The sequence below is a fragment of the Martes martes genome (assembly GCF_963455335.1).
Source record: "Martes martes genome assembly, chromosome: 6".
NCBI classification, from domain to species: Eukaryota; Metazoa; Chordata; class Mammalia; order Carnivora; family Mustelidae; genus Martes; species Martes martes.
In genome coordinates this window covers 10,055,761-10,079,025 of record NC_137893.1, presented here as the reverse complement: position 1 = coordinate 10,079,025, position 23,265 = coordinate 10,055,761, and the positions used below count along the sequence as shown (strand labels likewise).

The following is a 23,265-nucleotide window of genomic DNA, read 5'->3' as shown; positions in this document are numbered from 1 at the left end:
GGACTTCTAGATACAGGGAGGTTAAACTTCTCCACCCTCTTGAAGTCAGGTAACCATGTGACTGGTTCTGGCAGAAGAAATGGGCATCACGTCCGGGGTGAAGCACTTAATTCCAGCTGTTTCCAGGCCACTCTTACCTGGCCATGGAAACAAGGAAACCTGTGTTACTACAGAGGTGCCTCAAGATCAAACCAATCTGAGGTACGAAGCCACCTTGTGTAGGACAGCTCCCCTAGAGAGACACACGTAAACCCACACTGGATTTTACAAGAGAAATAAACCTTTGTTGTTTTAAGCCACACATTTGGAGACTGGTTTTCCCTGTAGTATAACCCAGCCTCTCCCGATCGACACAGGGAAGAGAACTACAAAACAGACCTAGGGCATGCTCTGATCCTCTTCAAAATTACGTTAAACTTGACTGAAACATGGCTGAATAAAAACCCAAGTGCTGGGCAAAGGCGAAGAGAAACTCTGTGCAGTTAAGCTTAAATGGCTCTTAGAATCAGCTGGAACAACCAAACCACCATTCTTCCCACTTTCCAATAGCTCGGTACATCAATTCGTCCCACTATATGATACTACTTCCTGGGTAATCAGAACATTTCTAGATGTTTCCAATAAAATAGTATGGGAGCTCTGATCACTATGGTAAAGGGTCATTTTTGGGGGCAGACTGCTGTTCTAGGTCTACTTGATAAAATTCAACTCAGGAGGACTGGCTTTATTTTTTAAATTTATGTCAGAGAGAGAGAGAGAGAGAGAGAGAACAAGCAGGGGGAAGAGTAGGCAGAGGGAGAAGCAGGCCGCTGAGCAAGAAGCCCGATGCAGGACTCGATCCCGGGACCTTAGGATCATGACCTGAGCTGAAGGCAGACACTTAACAGAATGAGCCACCCAGGCATTCCAGGGCTGGCTTTAGAGAGGAGATGCTGGTACCTTTCAATTTTGATTACCCCTGCTGATAGCCACATGGATCTTGAAATATGTTTAAAGACACCATATTATTTATTTAATATTCAATTGCACTAGGAAAGCTGACATGAATGTAAAAATCTTTCTCAGGGTGCCTGGGTGGCACAGTTGGTTAAGCATCTGACCCTTGGCTTTAGCTCAGGTTGTGATCTCAAGGTCTTGAGATGGAACCCTGTGACGGGCTCTGTGCTCAGCAGAGTTGGCTTGAGATCCTCTCTCCCTCTCCCTGTCCTGTGTGCTCACTCTCTCTAAAATAAAGATATTTAAAAAAATTTTTTTTCTTATTTTCTAAGTTATTAGTACATCATTTAGGTAAAGGCCTGACAAGCACCTTCACTTTCTCCTAAACCCTCACTGTATCAGATGCATAAAGTTTAGCATCTATAGTAAAGTCCATTGATTAAGGAATAAAAAGTGAATGTGTAACTTTCTGAGAAATATAATCCTTGAAGTACTCATTAAAATAACCAATTTCTAGGACACTGATCAACAGGGCAAAATTGAAACACAAAAGCTTTCTGCTAATGTGAAGTGAACTGGGCAGCAGGGATGACGCGGGAACATCTTGGGGTCAGGGCCCAATCTGTTGGTTAAGACCGGACCGAACAAGGAGAGTTTGTAACACACTTCCTGATTTAACGGGCTAACAGGTCAGGTTCTCAGAGGTAGTTCTAAAATAACTTTAGTTAGGCTTGGTTTTTAACAACTCCAAAATCTAAGTATGTTTCCTTTCCCTGCTGACTAAGTGACAGTAACACTTGCCATCTTTGTCAGGGCTCTTTCTAAAAGCTTCGTATTTTACTGTATTAAACACTTTGTAACTGCCGACCGGATCACTCCTCTTTTCACATTTTAACCTAATGATCCTGCTTCGCTGGCATCCATCCAAGAGTATGTGTGTGCATGTGCCCCTCTCCCCCCAAATAAACAGGACCTACTTGCAGCTCCCGTTTTATAATGCCTTTTTTTAAAGGCCCAGGTGACAGACTGTCACAGTGGAACGAAGACAGTTGATGGCTTCATTACAGAAAGTACTTCTGTAGGTACATTTATTTTTATATTGTAGAGGAAGTTACAACGTCTTAAAAATGGTAAACAAACATAGTAAGTATAAGCCATCCAGAATGAAAGAACATGTACTTAATGAAAATTATCATTTCTGTAACACAAATGCCTATATCCTAATCCTTTTTGGACCAAAGAGCAAATACACACACAGACACACACATAGCACGTGCTGGTGTATCTGTGGTACAAAAACACCTCCTTCGATGCCATCACTTAGGAACTGTGGGGGAAAAAAGCATCCCGACATCTAGATGCTTGGGGGGCAACTCGCTCTACTTCCTTTTCTATTTCCAACTTGTAGAAATTCAAGCTTATAAAAAAAAAAATTGACATACAAAACCCTGTAACTACTATCCCTTCAGTAACTTCAGAAAGGTAGTTTCCAACAACTTTAAAGCTTGAGCTCCTTCTGAATTTCCCAAAGCGTTTCTGCACTCTTCTTCAGACAAGCCTGTTCTTCTCTGGTCAGCTTTATCTTTATAAGGTCTGTAATACCACTCTCTCCCAAGATACACGGAACACTGAGAAATACTTCTTCGTTTATTCCATAGAGACCCTTAATTATGGTGGAAACTGGGTGCACTCTTCTAAGATTCTTCAAAATACTTTCTGTTAAATCAGCTACAGATAGGCCAATGGCCCAAGAAGTATAACCTTTCATTCTAATAATCTCATAGGCACTAGCGATCACATCTTTGTGGACGTCCTTCCACCGCTCAGGGTCTTGATCAGTTCCCATGTCTGAGTTCAGATTCTTCAGAGGGACACCAGCGACGTTCACTCCACTCCACACAGGCACACTCGAGTCTCCATGCTCTCCCAGGACCCACCCATGACAGCTGTCAGAGTGGATACCGAGCTTCTGCCCAATCAAGAAACGGAAACGGGCTGTGTCCAGATTACAACCACTTCCAATAACACGGTTTGGGGGAAATTCGCTCAACTTCCAGGTCACGTAAGTTAGTATATCCACTGGGTTGGAAACAACGATCATTTTGCAGCGAGGGCTATATTGGGTAATACTGGAAATCATTAGTTTAAAGATGTCCACATTTCGCTGGACTAAATTAAGCCGTGTTTCCCCTTTTTCCTGGCGCGCCCCTGCGGTGATGACCACGAGGTTGGAGTTTGCAGTGACGAGGTAATCTCTGCTGGACACAATAGCTGGCATTTTCACGAAGGGGCTGCCATGCTGAAGATCCATTGTCTCCCCCTTCAGTTTGTCTTCATTAACATCCACAAGGGCAAGTTCATCGGTCAAGCCCCTTAACAGAATGCTGATAGCACAGGCCATGCCAACCGATCCGGTTCCGATGATGGAGACCTTGTTGTGACGAACGGCCTCCTCGGAAGCGAAGTTCTTGATAAGCTCACACCTGACGGTTGCCATCCTGCACACGGGGGGGACGGCCCAAGCGCCCGTGAGAGCGAGGCCCGCCGCTCGGCGGGGACACAGCCAATTCACTCTCCCGGCGCCCACTCTCTGGCCGGCCCGCAGGACTCCCACTGCCCGACTCATGGCCACTCACTCGAGAAGTGGAGGGAGAAAGGAGGGAAGCGGCGGACAAGCTCCCAGGCGGGATGGAAAGCTGCAGGTGACCGTTAGATGCGCCCTCCGCCTGTTACTGCGGCTGCGCAAGCCCGTGGCTGTTGGGAGCCCCCGCAGTCTACTACTGCGGCTGCGCAAGGCCGTGGCGGCGGCGGGCCCCGCGGCCCACTTGCCGTGGCTGCGCAAGGCGGTTGGGCCCCCGGGAATCTCCAGGGCCTCCGGGAAAATTCCTGCCTCGGGCTGGGGTGGGAAAAGGACTTCTCTAGCAAATGAATTCTTAAGTGAAAGTTTTATGAAGACGAATTCTCTGCAATTTTTAACGTGTATAATGGGCCAACCCAGATCCCCGGGATTACTGGTTTTCTATTTTTGCTACAGATGGCAAGTAAAAATAATTCCAATAAGTACAGATAAAAACAGGGTTATATTTTCTGAAGTGTATCCCTGCCGGGACGAATAAGGTGTGTGCGCTCTGTCTCCAAATGGCCGCCTTCATCATTTCTCTGCGTCTGTAGGAGAGGCGGGGCTCCTGATTTAGGTTGTACCCAATTTGAGAACTTTCTATTTAGAAAGGTTCCACTGCCTTTATACAGTCACGACCATGACCCACAACTGCTGGGAAGTCACAGCAGCGACAACAAGGGGCAGTGGCCGACTGCGCGCTGGTCCGGCAGTGAAAACTCACGCGAGCCGCTGTTACTTCCTTCTCATGCCAAAGGCAAGGCTGTAATTCATAGTCCTGATTAAAAACGACTTCTCAAGTCGAAAGGTGGGAAGATAGCCTTCTATTCAATATTTCATATTTAGGACTGGGAAAGCTATTCTTACTCTTTCTGCCACGGAAATGCAGTCTAGAAAGACAGGAATAATAAGCAGAGGAGGTGGTGAGCAGAGGAAAAGTGTGGCTATTAATGGGGTTCCTGTCATCCTGTTTCAGTGTGACTTAGCACACTAGCAGGGACCAGACAACCCCATTTGGAAAGTATGCGGTCACAAGCCCCATGACACACACAATGGTGAGAGCACCACATACATAAGTTCTCTCCACAATAGTGGTCAGATTTATGGTAACCATTTGTCAAATTGAAAACTGGAATTTCTCAAATGATCATCTTTATTTAATGGTGGCTAACATCTTCGAGGGATCCTTTTAAAGGACCAACTTTTGATAGTTTCTTTTATCCCAGTCGTAATTGAAATGTTTTAACCTGATGTCTGTTCCCACCTTCTTCCTATAATGATTCCTTTGACCAGTCAAGTCATTTTCCAAGATAAGTGTTCTTGAGGATGAAATTCAAGCACATAAAGACTCGTAGCTAAATGACTTCTTTCTAAAGTAATTTTCTTTCTAGAGTTTGAACCTCTTCAGATATAAAATCTCTGACAGCTGCCTCTTCAGTTTTTCCCCTTAGCCACAACTAAATCAATTTTGAGAAAATAACACTCTCCAAAATAAAAATACCTCAAACAAAGCAGCTTTTTATTTACAGTAAGTCTTGAGGTAAGAAGGGAAGAACTAAGACAGACAAAGAGACGTACATGACCCCCCGGAGCAGATTTAGGTCTACTCAAAGACGTGCAAAGCCAAATACAGCCAGATAGCTCCCCAATGACCTGTCTTCGGTGGCTCTTTATTCCTTTTGAATGGAAAACCTAACTCAAATTATCTGTGCAAAATACAGCACAATATTATAGCTGATGGCAGGATTATGCTTGATTACATCACTTAGGAGGGAGAAAGCAAGAAATGAGGATGACCAGCAAGACTCTGGGCCAGCATTGGTTCCAAGTCAGTCATTCTGTTCCTTCTGCCTAGACTCTCCCCCCAGGTCCCCTGCCCTTTTTCTAGCTAGAAGTGAGGTTCAAATATTCCATCCTCTCAGTCTCTACAATCCCCCAAGCATAAGTGACTTTTAAGAATCCTACGCCACCAGTGTCTTTTGTACCTCTCTCCATTGTGGGATTTATCACACACTATTAAATGTAATTACTTAGGAACTTGTCACTCCAAAGAGATCACCTTTTATTTAGAGCCTATCACGATCCTTTAGAACAGAGTTCGGTAAATGAATTCAGTAAATATTCATGGTAGAAAAGAAGGAGTATAGAACCCAGTGAAGTGAGGTTACAGTGCTGAAAGGTGAGAGAAATAGAATGGCACAACTGGAGGATCCACCTGGTGCCGAAGTTTTAAATTAAGGGGTAGGTAAAATGTGTAGGTACCTGTTTGGGGTTTCTTAGCAAGGCTGATGTATACAATTCAGATGAAGATATGGATAAGCTAAAAGATTTCTTAACTGTTTTCAAAGCCAAAGCCAATACCTACCGAGTCAGAACATACAAAAAAAGAAATTCTACAGCACTAGACACACAGTAAAACAAATGCTCAATGGCAGAGAGAATATTTTCATCCTGTAAAAAAATGTTTCGTTCTTTGGAAAGCTTTTATAAAATAACCACTGCACAAAACCCTTGATATGAAAAAGCGAGAGAGAGAGAGAGAGAGAAGCTGCAATGAAAGCACTATTAATTAATATCATAAGCTATAAACTCACCAGCAAGTAGAGCATTATAGAAACATAATTATTTTTAGAATCTTTGTGATTTAAAAATCATAAAATGCAAATTGTAGTTTTAAAACAAATTAGTGGGCTGTGACTCTATTGCTCGTATACTAAAATCTATATAACTCCGTAATCCTTGTGTGGGGGTCTTTACAAATACCAGCACCTTAAGAGCATTCTCCTTTGTCGGTGATATGGGAATGCTGGGGAGGAACAAAAGTAGGGCCACAAAGCTTTGTTTCCTAATAAAACAAGGGCAGACTGTCAAGTCAAAACACTGCAATCAACTTGCATTGATGGTATTCAAATATCAACAGGAATTGGCAAGGTCATCTTATAAAGTATCCAAATCTCACTTCTGTTCTTTAAGGGCATTATCATCGACACATACTTTTTGATGCACTTAGAAGAGCCACATGCATTTATCTTTCAAAAGTGAAATATTTTAACAGAGCACAAGTCACGAAAAACAAAGAAACTAAAATTCACTGATAGGTGTTTAAATATCCCAAATTGTAGCTAAAAACTGACAAATCTTAATTTTATGGATTTAGGCTCTTATTGGTGCGTTTTTATTAATTCACTGCAATTATTTTCTGCAGTTGGATTAATAGAAATAATACTGTAGTCCTCGATAGCAGTTTTTATTCATCTAAAAAAAAATGACATGAAGAATATGTTTGTACATGGAAGTTACCTTCAATTTAGGTAAAAACTTAAATTTACCTAAAACTTAAATTCCACCTAAAGGTGGAAACTTAAGTTATCTTTTACAGTCTCAAAACTGCCGGAACAGATGAACTCCCTGTTTGCCTCAAGACCCCATCTAGGCGAAGAACAGAGCCAGCAGCAGAAACAGACGAAGAGGAAGGAATGTTCGGTGGCAACATTAGCAAGGACAAGGCTCAGAGGCTAGAAGGACATGGCCTTTCGGCAAGGCTAGAACTCTGAGTGCAACAAAGAGAGAACCAGCCAGAGTCCTGAGCACTGCGCTATGGACATTTGCATCAGATCCCTTTGCTGGGGCCGGTCCCGTGCAGTGCAGGCCACCGAGCTGCACCCCTGGCCTCTATCCATGGAATGCCAGAGCACCCCCACCGTCATGATAACCAGAAATGTCTGTGGATGTTGCCAAGTGTCTTTCTTCTGTGGGGAGGGGAAGTCAAAATGAACTTTGACTTCCCATTAAGAACCAGTGGGTTAAAAATGAGTAGGAGCGAGACCAGAGAGCAACCAAACCATCTCAAGGAACTTGGATTTTATTCTCCAGGGAAGAGCGGGCCACTGAAATGGCAGAAACAGTGATCAGATTTCATCCAACAGAAGTCTACTGGACACATCCTCTGTGCTAGGTACTCTATCAGGTGCTGAGGTTGCAACAGTGAACAAGACAAATGAGGTCTCTATTCTCTTAAAATTTACATTCTTTCTGTGAGGACAGATAAGACAAGCAAATGGTCAATATAACTTCATTTTGCAACAGTGCTGTGAAAAGAAGAAAACAGGATGCTGTCAGAGAGGAACTGAGTGGTGGGAGTAAAGGGGCTACTTTATTTCAGACCAGATGGTCTGGGGAAGCTTCTCGGGGGAGACGAACGCAAACTGGGTTGAAACTCTACAAGCCAACACAGAGCTGCCAGGCCAGCACCTGGGCAAGGAGTCTGCTGGACCAGCAGGAGGAAGGGCCCTCAGGAGGAAGGCTGGTGTGCGGTGGGGGGCAGGGGGGTGTCGGCGGGTGGGAGGGGTGACTGGGTGGTCCAAGAGGAGGCCTGCCGGCAGGTGGGGCTACATCCCACGAGACTCCTTCACGGGGAGCCTCTGAAGCGTTCAGAGTGACGTCATCTGACACTTTACAAATCTCTCCAGCTGCTGTGTGGAGGGAGAGTTCGGGGGAAGTAAAGAAGAGGCCGGAAAACTCTGCGAGGCAAAAGGCGAATGGAATGGCGAGAGATGGAAGGGGCCAGGCCGTGTTTGGCAGCACAGCCAACAAGCAGGACTTGCCCGTGGATGACATGAAGGGAAGGAAGGGAAATGAGAGAAGCCGAGATGATGAGTCTCTGCTGGGTTCTGGGCGTGGGCAGCTGGGGGCATGGCAGGGACGCTGCCTGACACGGGAGCGACGAGAGGCGGTGAGGAGACCGAGAGGTCTGAGTGAGACCCAGGGTGCTGCGTGCCTCTGGGCCACACCACTGCTGATGTGCAACAGGCACGTGCGGGGCAAACCCGACGGCCGACTGCGCAGACGGTGTTCGAATGCCGAGGACCACAGCTGGGGGCTGACGGACCAAAGGAGTAGCTGGAGAAAGATGGGGAACAGCAAGAGAGAATGTGCAGAGGCGGGAGGAGCTGGAACATGTGCATACACACAGCAGCGGGTCAGGGGGGATTGACAATCAGCAAAGGCTGGGGAAAATCCTGGGAGCAAGGTCCTTTGACAGATGGACGGGATGGACTTATGCCAGCAGCATGGACACCTCGCCCATGGTGACAAGAAGAAAGGCAGAGTGAGTGGTACAGATGCAGGATGAACTCTAGGGAAGATGAAGGCCAGAGCCCTCTTGCGGTGTGGAGAAAGGACTAGGGAGAGGCCGGGTGGGAGGCAGGGAGAACAGAGGTCCGTCATGACAATCTTGGGGCAGGGACAATGGCAGTGGGAGTGCGGGAGTGTGGTCACGAAGAGAATCCAGCTTTTCCCTCTGGGCGGCTCTGCGGATGACACTGCCACTCACCATGAGTGATCCAGGAGGAGGATGCTGCGTGGGGATCGGGGGAGGGCAGTAAATAACATTCATGTGGGAACACACGTAATGCCTGCAGGACATCCAAGCGTCAGTGTCCAGCAAGTGGGTCCATGGGCAAGGAGCTCAGAAGTCGACTAGAGACGCAGACCTGGCAGCCTTCTGTGTGTGGATAAAGCTAGAGCAGACGGACCCTCGGAGGAGCAAATTTAAAGGCCAAGCAAGGAACCTAGCATAAAATGTATAAAATAAGGCAGCAGCATTTCAGAAGGAAATGGAATAGTGGGAAGGAAAAAATAAGAGCCAAACTAGGATTGAGAAAAATTACAAAAAGAATGAAGAACTATAAAAGGCCAGTATCCATTAGCACAAGAAATAAACAATAACTGATATATATCTGATATATATATTTGGTTCATCAAAAATTAGAGAAATTATGTTCAGCACAGTCTACACTGTGGAAAGATACACAGCACATTAAAAAAAGATTTCTTCTTAAAATTATTTCGGTCAGGAGAATTCAATTTGAGAGACCACTTCATTATCAGATATACTGGGAAATGAAAAATAATATATATAAATATATCAACATATACATATAAAAATGTTTTATAGATTCCTAGGTATTTCTAAGTGACCAACCAATAATAGGTACCTTTTAAAACAAAGCATAGGCTATTGGGTCTTCGTTCCACAGTGCCTTATTTAGAGAGATCTGCTCATCTGAGTCCAATTTTCTATGCTCCGTATCAGAAATAAGGACAAAGAAAAAGAAAACCCAAATGAAATCAAGGATATTTTTCCTCCAATGGAATAAGGCTGGGAACATTCCTGAGGTGATTAAGCCTGATTTGTGTCAGGCTTTGGAACAAGAAGGCTTTTATGGCAGAGCTTATCTTTTCTAGTAATTGTTACACATTCCCATTTTATAAAATGCTTGGGGCCCTATTTTACTTATAAAAGGAAACTGGTGGGTTTTTAGAAGAGGTATTTTGGCAATATGCCAATAAAAAAAGATGATTTTTTTTTTTTTCCTTTTCCTGCCCCCTTGGCTTAGGGCAAAAAAAAAAAAAAACCTCAGAAAACAAAATACGACATTGGTCATTATCTCCCATTTTAAATTGAGCAAGTGCCTGTGATTCGGTCTCTCTGTCACCAAATTCCCTTCCACATTACATCGAGTGCCTCTTACCACCGGATGCCAAGCCCATTAGAGCTGCAGTGAGTGGGAAATAAGGGTTACAGAGATGTTCTTGTCACCTCAGACCTAAATTTAAGTGATGCACAGTGCCACTTCCAATTAATTTAAAAATGATTCCAGGAATATATTCCTCAATGCTTACGCTGTTTGAAGGCCCTCAGCTTGACAGACAAAACTACCTGTGCGAGATCATGATGACTCTGTGTTCTAGGCATTCTAGTAAGAGCCATCAGGAAGCGGAAGTGAAGCTGGGTGTGCTGATGTTATGGTAATCAGAGTCAGGAACTGAAGTTTGCTTCCTGGGGACAGAAGCTGGTAGAGATGTTTGGAAGCTCTCAAATTGGATTAGGCAAGGATGCAGAAGGGACATATTTTAGTCGCTCTTCTGACTTCCCCTGCAGATCCCTCAGAAGTGGCCACCATTAAACAATTTGCCAGGAAATGGATTTGTGTTTAACCTCTGACCGGAACCAAAGAAAAGTACAAAGCATACAGTCTATTTCCTTCTTAAATATCTCAGATATTAAAAACCTCTAAGCTGTTACATAGTTTTATTTATATATGTGGTCCTAGCGTTCACCTACAATGTTGCTTCATTTGAGACAAATAACTTAAAAATGGTGTCAGAATAAACATATTTAATATAAGGTCTACCAGAGGCTGAAATCAGCAAAAAGTCAAAAGAAAGAGATTTTACTGTAATTAGCAAAAGCCCTCAAAGCTCGTCATAAGGTCATTTAGAAATGAGCACAAACATTAACATTTAAAAAGTATGCTTAGCAGCAGCTACCAAAAAGAGCTGGAGAAAATACATTTTATTAGAATGAATCCAATATTGTCCTAGAAGAAAGATATATTACCTCTCTTAAAGAATCTTTCTTAGAATAGGAAAGACAGATGCCAATTTCTGGAGAAATAATTAAGACATGTTTTACTTACATGTTTTACTTTTTGTTTTTAAGGAAAAGGAAGCCTGGGCTCTTGAGAAAGAAGTAAGCTATATCAGATCAGGAGGCAATACAGAGGCTGGAGAGATGTGTAAGACTTCAATCACAGATTATCTGCATAAAAGCCTTTAGAGCCGTGGGACTTCGGAGAGATACAGTAAAGGAAGAAAGAGATTATTTTCCATTTATCAGATTGGCAAACATTTCAAAGTAATAAAAGCCACTAATGGCGAGGGTACTAGGAAACCTGTATGCACTGTCAATATGTTCTAAATGTATAAACTTTGTACTTTGGACATCAAAAACATTTTTAAATGGCCCTGGATTCAACAATAACATCAGTTGTCTTTAGGACAAATTTCCTGACTGAGAAAAGTATAAAAAGATGCACACCTACAGAGGTTCACTATGGTGTTTAATAGTGAAAAATTACAATATAAGTGCTATTGGCAGGAGACTGATTACATAAATTATAATATAATGGAACACCAGGTAGCCATTAAAAGTGATGGAGATTTACACAGTCTATTGTGCAAAGATGTTCCTGTGGCTATTCAGTGAAAAAAGGCTCCAGAATAGAACAGTAAAACACTTACATACAATTATATTCACAGACATATAGAAAGTCTGAAGGGATGTTTTTATTGTAATAAGTGATTACAACTCAATAGGATTTCTGGTGATTTTTGTTTCCCTTTTTGTACTTTTCTACCCTTTTTTAAAAAAATGGGTACATAATTTTATAAAATAAACACAAAACCATCTTTGTTTTAAAAAAGATAGGTCCTAAACATGTTTTTCTTTAAAAAATAAGCAATATATGTAAATAAAAACAAATACTTCTTATTACCTGGTAAAAGACAAACTAAACTAAAACTTTATTTACAAGTTTATTTTTAAATTTAAGTCTCTGGACGATTTAATATATTTCACAATAACTAAAAATGTTTTCATTCGTGGTTTTATTACTATTGAGATTTTAGCTCCTCTGAGGGCAACGACTGTAAATTATCTGTGAATTCTAACTATACCAGGTATCATGAATATATTAACCACAAGGCACAGTAAATGTTAGCAGTGGTGATTCCAACTGGTACTGAGACAGCCTCACGTCCAACAAATGTTGGAAGAGAAGAGAAGAGTCCAGGCAAAAAAAGCCCTAGATTTCCCAGTCGTATCAATCAGGAATTATTTATACATCCAACATTTTTCCTTCTAAGGGGAGGGGAAAAAAAGGCAAAATAGTCTAATCGTAATTATGCTCAATCTTTTCAGAAATCCTTTCAAGTATCAATACTTAATATAAATAAGAAAAGGTACAAAAGTGAAGTCTTTGTGCTTGAGTCACAGGTGAAAAATTTTAAGTGGCATGGTGTTTTTTGGTTAAGTTTATTTATTTGAGAGAGTGTGAGCAAGACAGAGGGAAAGAGAGAGAGAGGGCGCGCACAAGCCGTGGGGAGGGGCTGAGGGAGAGGGAGAAGCAAGCTCTTGGCTGAGCAGGGAGCCCAACATGGGGCTCCATCCCAGGACCCTGGGATCATGACCTGAGCCGAGCGCAGGCAGTTCACCGACTGAGCCACCCAGGCGCCCTGGCTGCTTCTTTTGATAACTGGGGGATTACTAGTTGGTATCTCGAGACATCCTTATTTACTCAATGACAAGCATTTATTTCAACTACTCTAAACCTAAAATACATGCCCTAATAAAAAGCATCTAATCATACGGCCACAGGGTGAACCTGGCCTGAACATGGCAGTCTCCCAGGATCCTTTGGGATCCTTTGGGATCACTGGGTGCATTAGGAGACCATAGACCCACAGTAAATGTTCATTGTTTCAACAATTAAGTTACTGTTATAAAATTAATGCTGCCTCAGTCATAATCAGATGATAAAATACCGTAATTCAAAGTAATGGATGAATCTACCAAGCAATGAGGCCTTGCTTGCTGGCCCCCGATGCTGTTCAGCAGGCCAGAACTGGTGAAGGGATCCCAGGCTGAGTCTGGACTGGCTCGGACATGGAGGGAGGGAGGCTCCCACCTTAAATCCTGGACACACCTACTGGCTTTAGTCTGCTGACAAGACAGCCTCCACTAGCTCTCCTTTTGTTAGCATCTCTAATTAAATGATAACACTACTGGGTAAAAATATAAATTTATATCTGATGTATTATACATTTTCTATGTGAAATAAATTCCATAATAACTACAAATAAACTAAGTGTAAATCCAAAATATTTCTAAGAAACTGAAGAGCTGAGCTTCAAGCATTCCAGCGTGCCCTGGTTTAGGCCAGCAGATGTAGCTGTGAATTAAAATAGGGAATGTGCACTGCTCTCCTTCAGCCAGTAGATGGCACCCTTCTTTTTTTTGAACTGGGTTTATAACGATTTGATAGGATTCAAGGTTGCTACCTACCATCAATGATTTGACAAAGGGACTGATTCTGATTTACCTAATTTACCCAGAATAATCATATCAATTATTTATTGAGTGCATAGATCTGGACCATTTCTGTCCAGCATTTTCTAAGATTTGTTTTCTTTAGTCATGGAAGGATAACATTTCTCAGGAGTCGGGGCAATCTCACAATTATCCTCCAAACTCTGAGAACTGAAATGTAGTACTGCTCTCCACAAGACACAGAGTGGGTCATATAATAAGAATTTGCTTAGAGAGTCTTAAAATCGAAGACTTTCATAGTAATGGTCTACTGGGGAGCCCTGTCTTGGCACAGTGCCTGGCTCAGGGTAGGCCCACAAATGTCTTTTGAATGAACAAATTCATAAACACTACTGCTTTTAAAAGGTGTGCCCTTGAAAAACTATCAGTGGTTCATTTTTCTGTGAGACTTCTCAGATATGGAGAACAATCTGATATTCCTAATGACCTATAGGTAGGGGGACAGTACATTCGTATTCTCACATTTTAAAGACATGAAGATACAAAAAGATTCCAAGTGTCCTTGTATTCAGCAGTGCCAATCAGAAAACAATTTTTCTTGCCCAACCATTTTCTTTAGGCCATAATCCTCCTACAGGTGCCATAAAACAAAGAAGTTCACATTCTAGAAACTAGAATAGCACCAGATAGCCCATAAAGCCCAAGTTCTTGAGCATATAACTTAATCCAAATATCTTAACTTTGTTGGCCTATCAAAGCTTGGATGGATTCATTATGACTCTTCTCGCTCAAAGGTTATTTATATTTTAAAATATCTTAAAACTTTATTATTCAGTTTATGACCCACATTACTAAGTTCTGGAAACATCCCCTGACAATTCCATCAGGTCACTTTAAAGTGCTAACAGACCATCATTTTTATAGAAACTACAAGCTTAATAACCTTACTATTAAGTATCTCATGCCCTCAAGTATATTTCACACACGGTCAAAGAAGTTCTGTGAACTTCTAAGCAGCTGTGCTTCATTTCTAGCATAAATTAATAAAAATTTAAATGGCAGTATTACTGTTAAAGTAATACATATTTAAGGAACATACAGAAAAGTGAAATAAAAAATTGACTCCCACACCCGTAACTCATCCACACATTTCTACTGCACATATTTCCCCCCAGTTTTTTCCACTTGTTTTCAAGTAACTGTTTTCATATTATATATACAAATGAATCCTGCTTTACCATTATACCCTAAGCATTTTTCTACTGCAGATGAAGGCTAAAAGGAGGCCTTCTCTTGTATGAGGAAAGAATGGCCCAGTCCTATACCTAACTGACATTAATTAGAAAGCCGGGAGATGAGGCCCACATTGAAGACACCCAGGAAAACCAGTGAAGTTATCAAGCATGTGTGGATCACATCACAATTAAAACCAAATTTACTCCTTCCCCCTCACTCTGGCCCCTTCCAACTACTCCTTTCTTTTCCTATCTTAGCTAGGGGAGGTAACATCGGAAAAAAAAACTAGGTTCTAAACACTATCAGACTTGGATCCAAATCTTGACTCTGTCAGTTATAAGCTGTGTGATCTTGGACAAGTGACTTAACCTCTCTGAGTCCCAATTTCCTCATTTATAAAATGGGAGATATTACTATCTGCTTCATAGTTACTGTAAAGATTAAATAACCCGCTATGTCTAAAATGTCTGGTACAATGCCTGCAATGGAAGGAGAGACTTTATACTGGTCAAAAGCAAAACTGAGGTTAACAACAAAAATCATCCCAAATCTTCAGTCATGGGTTTTCTAACTTTTCCATGTAAACACAACTTTATTGTTATAAACAATTACTAGCCAGCAAAGTTACTTAAAAAATAAAGGTTAGTCGGACTAAAAGAAAAGCAACATCTATCTGTCTGTCCATCAGTATACTTTGAGTAAAAAGTACAATAATGCCTACGTTCAGTTATGATTAAACCAAATGGGAAAACTTCAGTAATGCCTATAGTAATAATATGACTTAGCACTCCCCCTCCCTTGCAATTTCTCCCCCTTTACGGAATCGCTCCCATCAGCACACTCACATGCTGTTAATTCTCCCAACTTAAAACAAAAAACAAAAAACGCCTCTCTTGATCTCAGTCCCCCTTCCGGCTATGACCCCAACTCTTTCTTTACCTGTAAAGCAGAATTTAAGACGTGCCTATACAGACAATCTCTCTTCTCCATTCTTCTGGACCCACTCCACCCAGGCTTTACCCACCAAGGACCGCCACGCTGCTGACTTGGCGAACTGCCAAGTCTCATCTTACACGATTTCACCCCACCGTACGCCTTCTTCACCTGGTGTCCAAGTCACTGTTCTCCCGGTTCTCCTGGGTTTTCTCCTTTGCTAATTTCCTCCGTATTTCCCAACCTCTAAACCTTGGGAGTGCCCAGAGCTCCCTCGGACCTCTTTTCTCTCTACGTTCAATGCCTTGGTGAGCTTATCTGGTCTCCTGGCTTTGAATACTATCCACATACTGAAGACTCTCAAAGTTACATCTTGACCTTGTACCTCTCCTCTGAACTCCAAACTTCTATATCTAACTGCTTGACTCTCCACTTCGCTATCTAACAGATTATTTCAAACTCACAGGCCCTGTGAGTGATGGAGCTTCCGACATTATCCCTGAACATCTGCTCCTCTCACACTGTCCCCATCCATCTTCCAGCTGCTCAGGCCAAAAGCCTTGGAGATCCTTGACTTCATTTTTTCTCTCACCTCTCACATTCGACGTGAAACAAGTCCTTGTTGGCTCTACCTTCAAAATATATCCACAACCTCTTCTCTTCAACTCCCTTGCTGCCACCTATTCCAAACCACCGTCAGTGTTCACCTGTCACACACGGCCTGGTCCATAGAACTTCCTACCAGTATGGAGCTGTTTAGCCTGGAGTATAAGTTATACACACACACACACACACACACACACACACACTTCTTGGAAATCAGGCATAGTTAGTCACAGAAAGTAGAATAAACATTCAGACAGCAATTACAGGACTAAAGTTACTTACACTGTGAACTCCTAAAGCTTTCCAGACTGCGAAGCTGATCACACCAACCCCACACCACGCATAAAGTGAGCCCCAGCCCAGGGCTCGCAAGGCAAGGGAAGACCCGCTCTCTGGTAAGGCGGCTGTGGCCATACTTCCCTGCAATGGAGAAAGAAAGGAAAAAGCATCGGTTCAGAAAGTGTAATTATTTCAGGAATGTTTGATGCTCACGACTCTCTGAATGTCACCGTAATTTTGGGATGCCAGACCAACCCAAGTTCAAAAAGCAGCTCTGTTGCTTAATAACTGTAAGACTTAGGTCACGGCTTCTCTGACTGACAGATATTTGAGTAGGCAGGGCATTGCCAGGAGCTGTGGCTGGGTACTGGAGAGAAAAAGGCAAATAGAATAACTTCTTTCTGACTAAAAATTTTAGTCACTGGTGCGGGGGTTGGCGGGGGAAGGACACATACACATAAAAGTTAATTGTGATCTAAATGGAATGTGCAACAACAGAACTATACCCAGGGCACCACGGTCCCAGAGGAGGATACATTATCTGCTGCAATTAGAGGAAGTTTTGAGGAGGGGTTTCTCAAAGAGGTGAACTAACCTAAGTCACTGTGAAGACTTGTAAATGTATATGCAAAATGCGGGGCACACAGTAGAAACCCAGCTTGTGGCAGCTAGTCATGAGAAACTAGGAGATAAACAATGACTCTCCTTTTGGGTTTCAAGATATCTTATTATGGTAAAAAAATCTATAACCATAATAATTGAAAAACTTTCAGCCTATCAGCGCACGAACTTGACAGAGAAGACTAGGAATGATGCATGCTTCAAAAGCATATAACCATTCCATCACTGAAAGCATTGGTTACTGATTATTTTTTTCCAAAACTTTTCTTTGCTCTTTTTGCCTATTAATTATCCCAGAAAAGCCCTACAACATTCTGTCAAGTTCTCTCTGAGTTCTGTTCATTGGCATCTTCATTAAAATGCCATCAGACTGATTAGCTAATGTAATAAGATAGCAAATCTGTAATGTTTGGTCTTCCTTCTGGAAACAAATTTCCATTTACTTGGGGGGAAAAAAGCCTTTCTTCTTAAGAACAACTTTCTTTATATTGCTCAACCCACTGAATAATAAAGATTTGTATCACGTGTTGTGATTACGAATGTTTTTGGTGGCACATAGAAAAGCTGGGCTTACCTGTATCTTCAGGTCTCACACCGTGCCCTGACCCAGAAGATACTCAGTATTTGCTGACTTAACACTTGTTTGTAATATACCTGAGACCCAACCAGATTTTCAAGAGATCTTTCTTTATTTTCTGTGATCAAAACAACACTCTCTCCCTTTTCTCATGTTGCTGTCATTTCAGACCAGTTCATTAGACACCACAGATCTCATATAAATTCACTAACTTCTAACTGGCCTGAATTTTCATCCAGAAGCAATACCATTAACCAAATATTATTAAAAGAGGGTCAATTTAAGTGCCTAAATTTTATTTTAGAAACTTAAGTTAAAAATTCCTTATTTCCGGGGCGCTTGGGTGGCTCAGTGGGTTAAAGCCTCTGCCTTCGGCTCAGGTCATGATCTCAGGATCCTGGGATCGAGCCCCACATCGGGCTCTCTGCTCAGTGGGGAGCCTGCTTCCCTCCTCTCTCTCTCTGCCTGCCTCTCTGCCTAGTTGTGATCTCTGTCTCTCAAATAAATAAATAAAATCTTAAAAAAAATTCCTTATTACCTTGGGAAGGACAGAAATTATCTATGTATTACATATGTGCATGTGTTTTTAAAAGGCACCTTAGCTTACACTTTCCTCTCTTTACTCAGTGAAATAATAGCAGTGTAGGCAGTCCCCAACTAAAGCTGGTCATTTTTAGAGTCCTGAGTTACAATCTGTATCTGTATTATAATGAATGCTTTGATTCCAGGCTAGTGGACAGAAGTCTATTTAAGTAAAAAATTGCTAAAAATAGTATCATTTCCTCACCAAGAATAAGATGGAAGGAGTGCCATGGTGGGCAAGTTGTTTAATCTGTCCGTGCCTCAGTTTAATGGGGACAACCTAATAACGGTATCTCATGGGGCTGTGATGGGGGTTCAAAGAGCAGCAGCAGCCAGCACGTGGTAAGCATTCAAATGCTAGATGTTATCTTCACTACTAATGTCAGGGAAAACTGCCAAGCAGCGACTCTGAAATACACTGCCTAAGTGGGATTCTTAAACCGGCACTTGCTAAGTGTAAATGCTTTACCTGCTCCAGAACCTCTGAGCGTCTCAGACACGGTCTGGATCCATGGTAATGCTCTAATTCAGATGCTCCCCCAGAGGAGAGGCAGAACTTTACACAACATATTTAACCAGCCAGAACAGTGGTTCTCAAACTTTCCGGTCTCAGGATCCATTTCTACTTGGATCCCAAAGACTTCTACTTGTGTGGATTATACTTAACGAATATTTCATATATTAAAAATTAAAACTAAGAAATTCTTAAATTTTAAGTATTAACTTAAAATTTTTTATTTAATTTTAATTTAAATTTTAAGTATTCATTTAAAAGTATTCATTTAAGTATTCATTTAAAAATCAACCCAGTATAGGTGAATAGAAACCTATTCTTATGAAAACAACTGCCTTACAAAACAAAAGAATTTGGTGCCAAGAAGCAATGTTTTACGTTTTTTTTTTTTTTTTTTTTTAAAGATTTTATTTATTTATTTGACAGACAGATCACAAGTAGGCAGAGAGGCAGGCAGAGAGAGAAGGGAGGACGCAGGCTCCCTGCTGAGCAGAGAGCCCGACGTGGGGCTCGATCCCAGAAGGCTGGGATCCTGACCTGAGCTGAAGGCAGCGGCTTTAACCCACTGAGCCACCCAGGCGCCCCAATGTTTTACGTTTTGATTAATCTTCTAAATGTTTGGCTTAATAAAGGACAGATGAATTTTCATAAATGCTTCTGTATTCAATCTGTTGCAATATGTTTTTTGATGGAAGAATCTGAATAAAATCCAGCCTTCCAGAGATCTGTGGTTGGAAAAGGGACAAGTATTTTAACAGCCTCCCTTCTCTGACACGCCACCGAAACTTCCCGAATAGCTGCCTGTACTCTGGAATCGCAAGTCAGACCGCCCAGTTTTTTGCATTTTGTTACATTAAAATCCATTCGTCTCTTTTGTATTTCGAATGGGCCTTTTATTCATGCATTAGGATCATTCAGAAAATACTGATTTACCAAGTTATGTAGATCTTTCCAAGGCTGACACCATTTATTAAATATTTTAAATTTCACATTATTAATAGTACCAGCAATCTCATCAGGAAAGCCTTTACGTATCGAGCACCTATCAAGCTCCCAATGGCAGACACAAGTTTCCTAAGATCTAATTTTCACTTGCAAGCTTCAATTTTTTTCATTGCCAACAAATACCGACAAGCGCTTGCTTGAGAGATGACAGGCTCATTTTGTTCATTTTGAAGATAACATCTGCCAAATACCCACTTCTGAATAACTATAGTTTGTCAGTTGCTCTTTCAAATACAATATGATATTACATGAAAAAAAGCAGCTGGTTGAGCATGCAACTTAATCATACAATTGCTTTTCCTAGAGAAAAACGTCTCTGGTATAGATCAGAAGGGCTTTATGATACTTCCCATTTCTTCACGTGGAATAGTAATCAAATGTTAAGATTTAATAAAATCAACACTTTTACTGCTATAACAAGGACATTCTTATGCAACGAGGTTTTTTGTTTTTTTGTTTTTGAAACTACAGAGGCATGGTAACAGAAAACACAATGACTACTAGTACAGTTTGGTGCCACTGCCTTGATTACACTAAGGCACCAGCAGCTTTACCCCCGCAAATGCCTTAGGATTATTATGAAAATAGTTTTGACTTTACAGACCCTCAAAAGAGTCTCAAGGATCCTAGGGTTCTGTGGACCACAGCTTGACAACCACCATGTTTGGTAGGGCATGTGTGATAATCAAATCTTAGAACCACAAAATAGAATACCAAGTTGTAATTGTGGGTATGTAGTTTTTTCCCCTAAGAATCCGTAACTTTCATGAGATTCTCAGAAAGGTCTGTGACCCAAAGATTAACTGGTAACTTTGGCTTAGAAATCTATGCAAATTGTACTGTTAAAACGTCGCTATCAGTTAGGCCTTACTGATTCCTTCTACAAGATGTATTTCTGCACTGAAAATATTCTGTAATACAGAGGGAAAATGACCACAGTTTCATCACAGTGATTTCGGTAGTTCCATTTAAGCCTCGAGTATGCAGATGGGAACCAAAAGCACCTTAAATGTGGTCTTTTTCCTTTACAATGCTTAACTATGGTACCCAATGATTAAAAATGTAAGTGGAGAAGGAACTTGACTGGTTTATGATTTTTCACGTAACACTGTTCTTCCAAGCAAACATCAAATTATAATTTTATAGTTAATTGTGTCAATATTTAGTATCTGTCTCCTGCACCAGATGCTAGCTTCCTGAAAGGCAGATGTTTTGTTCATTCTTCTATCTCCTGTACCTAGCTAGCACAGTGCCTGACACATAAAAGATCCCAAGTTAACATCTGAAGCAATGAAATGATGGATAAATAAATCATATGGGATGAAGAGGGCAGAGACAGGACACATGCAAACAAGTAATGACAAGTCAATGAGAAGAAAAATCCTCATCAACTGGGGTATGACCATATGAGTGATTACTTAGTCTTGCTCACAGAGTAAGAATTTTCTGCCTTAAGTAGCTTATGGTCACTCAACCCAAACTGATTGAGCCCTTATGTGTCAGGCACTTTTCTGGGGAGCGGGGCTGCAGCAACACAAAGCATGTGTGATCTCTGGGCTCAAGGAGCTGACCCATGTTTTTCATCAATGGTAAGATGCACTTTACTTCAACAATTGGACATTTTTGAAACAGAAATGCCTCTGGTGGGGCACCTGGCTGGCTCAGTCAGTAGAGTATGAGACTCCTGATCTTGGGATCATTCAAGCCCCAGGCTGGGTATAAAGCTTAAATAAATAAGTAAATAGAAATGCCCCTGGGAATCAGTATTGAGTCAAGAATTTAACTGGCATCATTTTTTTTTCCCCAGAGGTGTATAAAATACTGGGCCTCTTGCAACTGATAGGGAATTACCCCAATTTAGACTCAGTCGTGTTGTGAACAGGAAATGTACTGGATAGCTTTCCAAGTCTTGTTCTGCTAAAATTTAAGAAAAAGAAAGCACATAACTAAATACTTCTTTTTTTCTTTTTTAAATAAAGATTTCATTTACGTATTGAGAGACAGAGTGCACAGAGGGAGAAGGAGAAGCAGGCTTTCCACTGGGAAGAGAGCCCCACATGGGGTTTGATCCAGGACTCCAAGATCATGACCCCAGTTGAAGGCAGACACTTAACCAACTGAACCACCCAGGTCTCCTTAAATACTTCTTTCTAAATGAAAATAAAGACCATTGGGTAATTTGTACACTTCTTGAATCTACGTATATAGATTTACTTCTTAAAACAATATGAAAGGACACCATTTTCTTTACTTCTCCCATGCAAAACGGCTGCCAATTATCTGTAAACAATAACAATGCTATGAATGGATTTCCATGTCACAAACCTTATTGAACCATTCAGGGCTTTTCTTTTTAGCCAATGATAATGTTGTAACAAATCCCGCTAGCATTCCTGCTGCAGCCACAGTACCAAGGAAAAATCCACCTGCCAAGAGTTTTGGGGGTAGGGCGTGGAGGGCGAGGAGCGATATTAAAGAGAAAGAGAAAGAGAAAAAAAAAAAAAAAACAAAAACCACTTTAAGAAGATGTACCCAAGTAAGTTCAGACACTATTTCAATTACATTTTAAGTCACTTTGAAATTTGAGAACGAAAGCTAGTCAGCTTTGGCCAAAGGCAAACAATAGGGGTGCGAAACCTGCGTGACCTCACGACCTCTGGTTCCTGAGGTCATTCTGCGGGATCGTTTCCAAGTGCTGGGAATTGGCCCAGGGTCCCTTTCCCTCTTCCCAGGGACGGTTTGGGAGTTTCGCCCGGGGAGGAAAACAAGCTAGTGGAAGGTAGGGCAAGGGACGGGAGAAACTGCAGAGGGGATGGGGGAAATGCAGCACACAGGACACCTCACGGGACCAGCCCCCCAGCCCAGGGGAGTCTCCACCCTGCACCCCGCACGACCCCTGACCGGCCGATCCCCACCCGCTAAACTCAGGGGCAACCCAAGGTTAGGTCTCCCAGGGCGGGATGTGTGTGGGAACGGCGGCTCCGGCGCAGGCCCGGGAAGAGCTCGCCCCGACACCAGCACCTCACCACACCACACCTTTCACCAGGAAAAGCCGATCCTCTGTGGAACCCGGAGCCTCGAGACCTGAGGACGGCGGCCCATTCTCAGTACCTGCTGTCTCCATGTTTATGACTCCACCGCTGGGTCCGACGCCAACTGGGTTCGGGGGGAAGCGAGAGCGAAGCGGAGGAGAAAGGTTCCGCTACCACCTCTCCCAGTGCGTTCTGAATACCGGTCCGGGGACCCGCCGCGGATCCCAAACCCTCTCTCCTCCGCAGCCGACCGGCGAGGGAGGCGTGGTGGCTGCACGTGGTGTCCCCACCCCAGCCGCGGGGAGAGGGCGGAGGGGCGCGGCGGTGTCCTCCCGGGCCGCCCCCAGCTTGGGCCTTAGCCCGAAAGCTGCACTTGAATAGGACGGCGTCTTATCTGCAGCAGTGCTCGGCTCGGACTCTGGGAGGCAGTGAGCG

At 42.4% G+C, this 23,265-nt stretch overlaps 2 protein-coding genes across 3 annotated transcripts in view; both read right to left on the bottom strand.

Moving 5' to 3' along the window:
- Nucleotides 1-22,946, bottom strand: part of TMEM242 (transmembrane protein 242) — a 28,172-nt gene extending 5,226 nt beyond the window's left edge. The window contains exons 1-3 of one of the 2 annotated variants that reach the window (XM_080805379.1): nucleotides 22,835-22,946; nucleotides 22,124-22,224; nucleotides 16,503-16,640 (exon numbers count right to left, since the gene is read on the bottom strand). In XM_080805379.1, the coding sequence (XP_080661505.1) occupies nucleotides 16,503-16,640; nucleotides 22,124-22,224; nucleotides 22,835-22,922 (327 nt within the window). In that variant the 5' untranslated portion in view covers nucleotides 22,923-22,946. The remainder of the gene's footprint in view (nucleotides 1-16,502; nucleotides 16,641-22,123; nucleotides 22,225-22,834) is intronic. The other variant, XM_080805380.1, reaches the window with a different exon arrangement.
- Nucleotides 1,270-3,448, bottom strand: LOC308344575 (L-lactate dehydrogenase A-like 6B). Its single transcript, XM_080806236.1, has one exon. It carries the CDS (start codon nucleotides 3,431-3,433, stop codon nucleotides 2,435-2,437), a length of 999 nt encoding a protein of 332 aa, XP_080662362.1. The 5' UTR covers nucleotides 3,434-3,448; the 3' UTR covers nucleotides 1,270-2,434.
- Nucleotides 22,947-23,265: the final 319 nt, after the last annotated feature.

What these genes read in the sequence shown, in the direction of transcription:
- LOC308344575 (XM_080806236.1), bottom strand. Translation starts at nt 3,433, where the DNA reads ATGGCAACCGTCAGGTGTGAGCTTATCAAGAACTTCGCTTCCGAGGAG.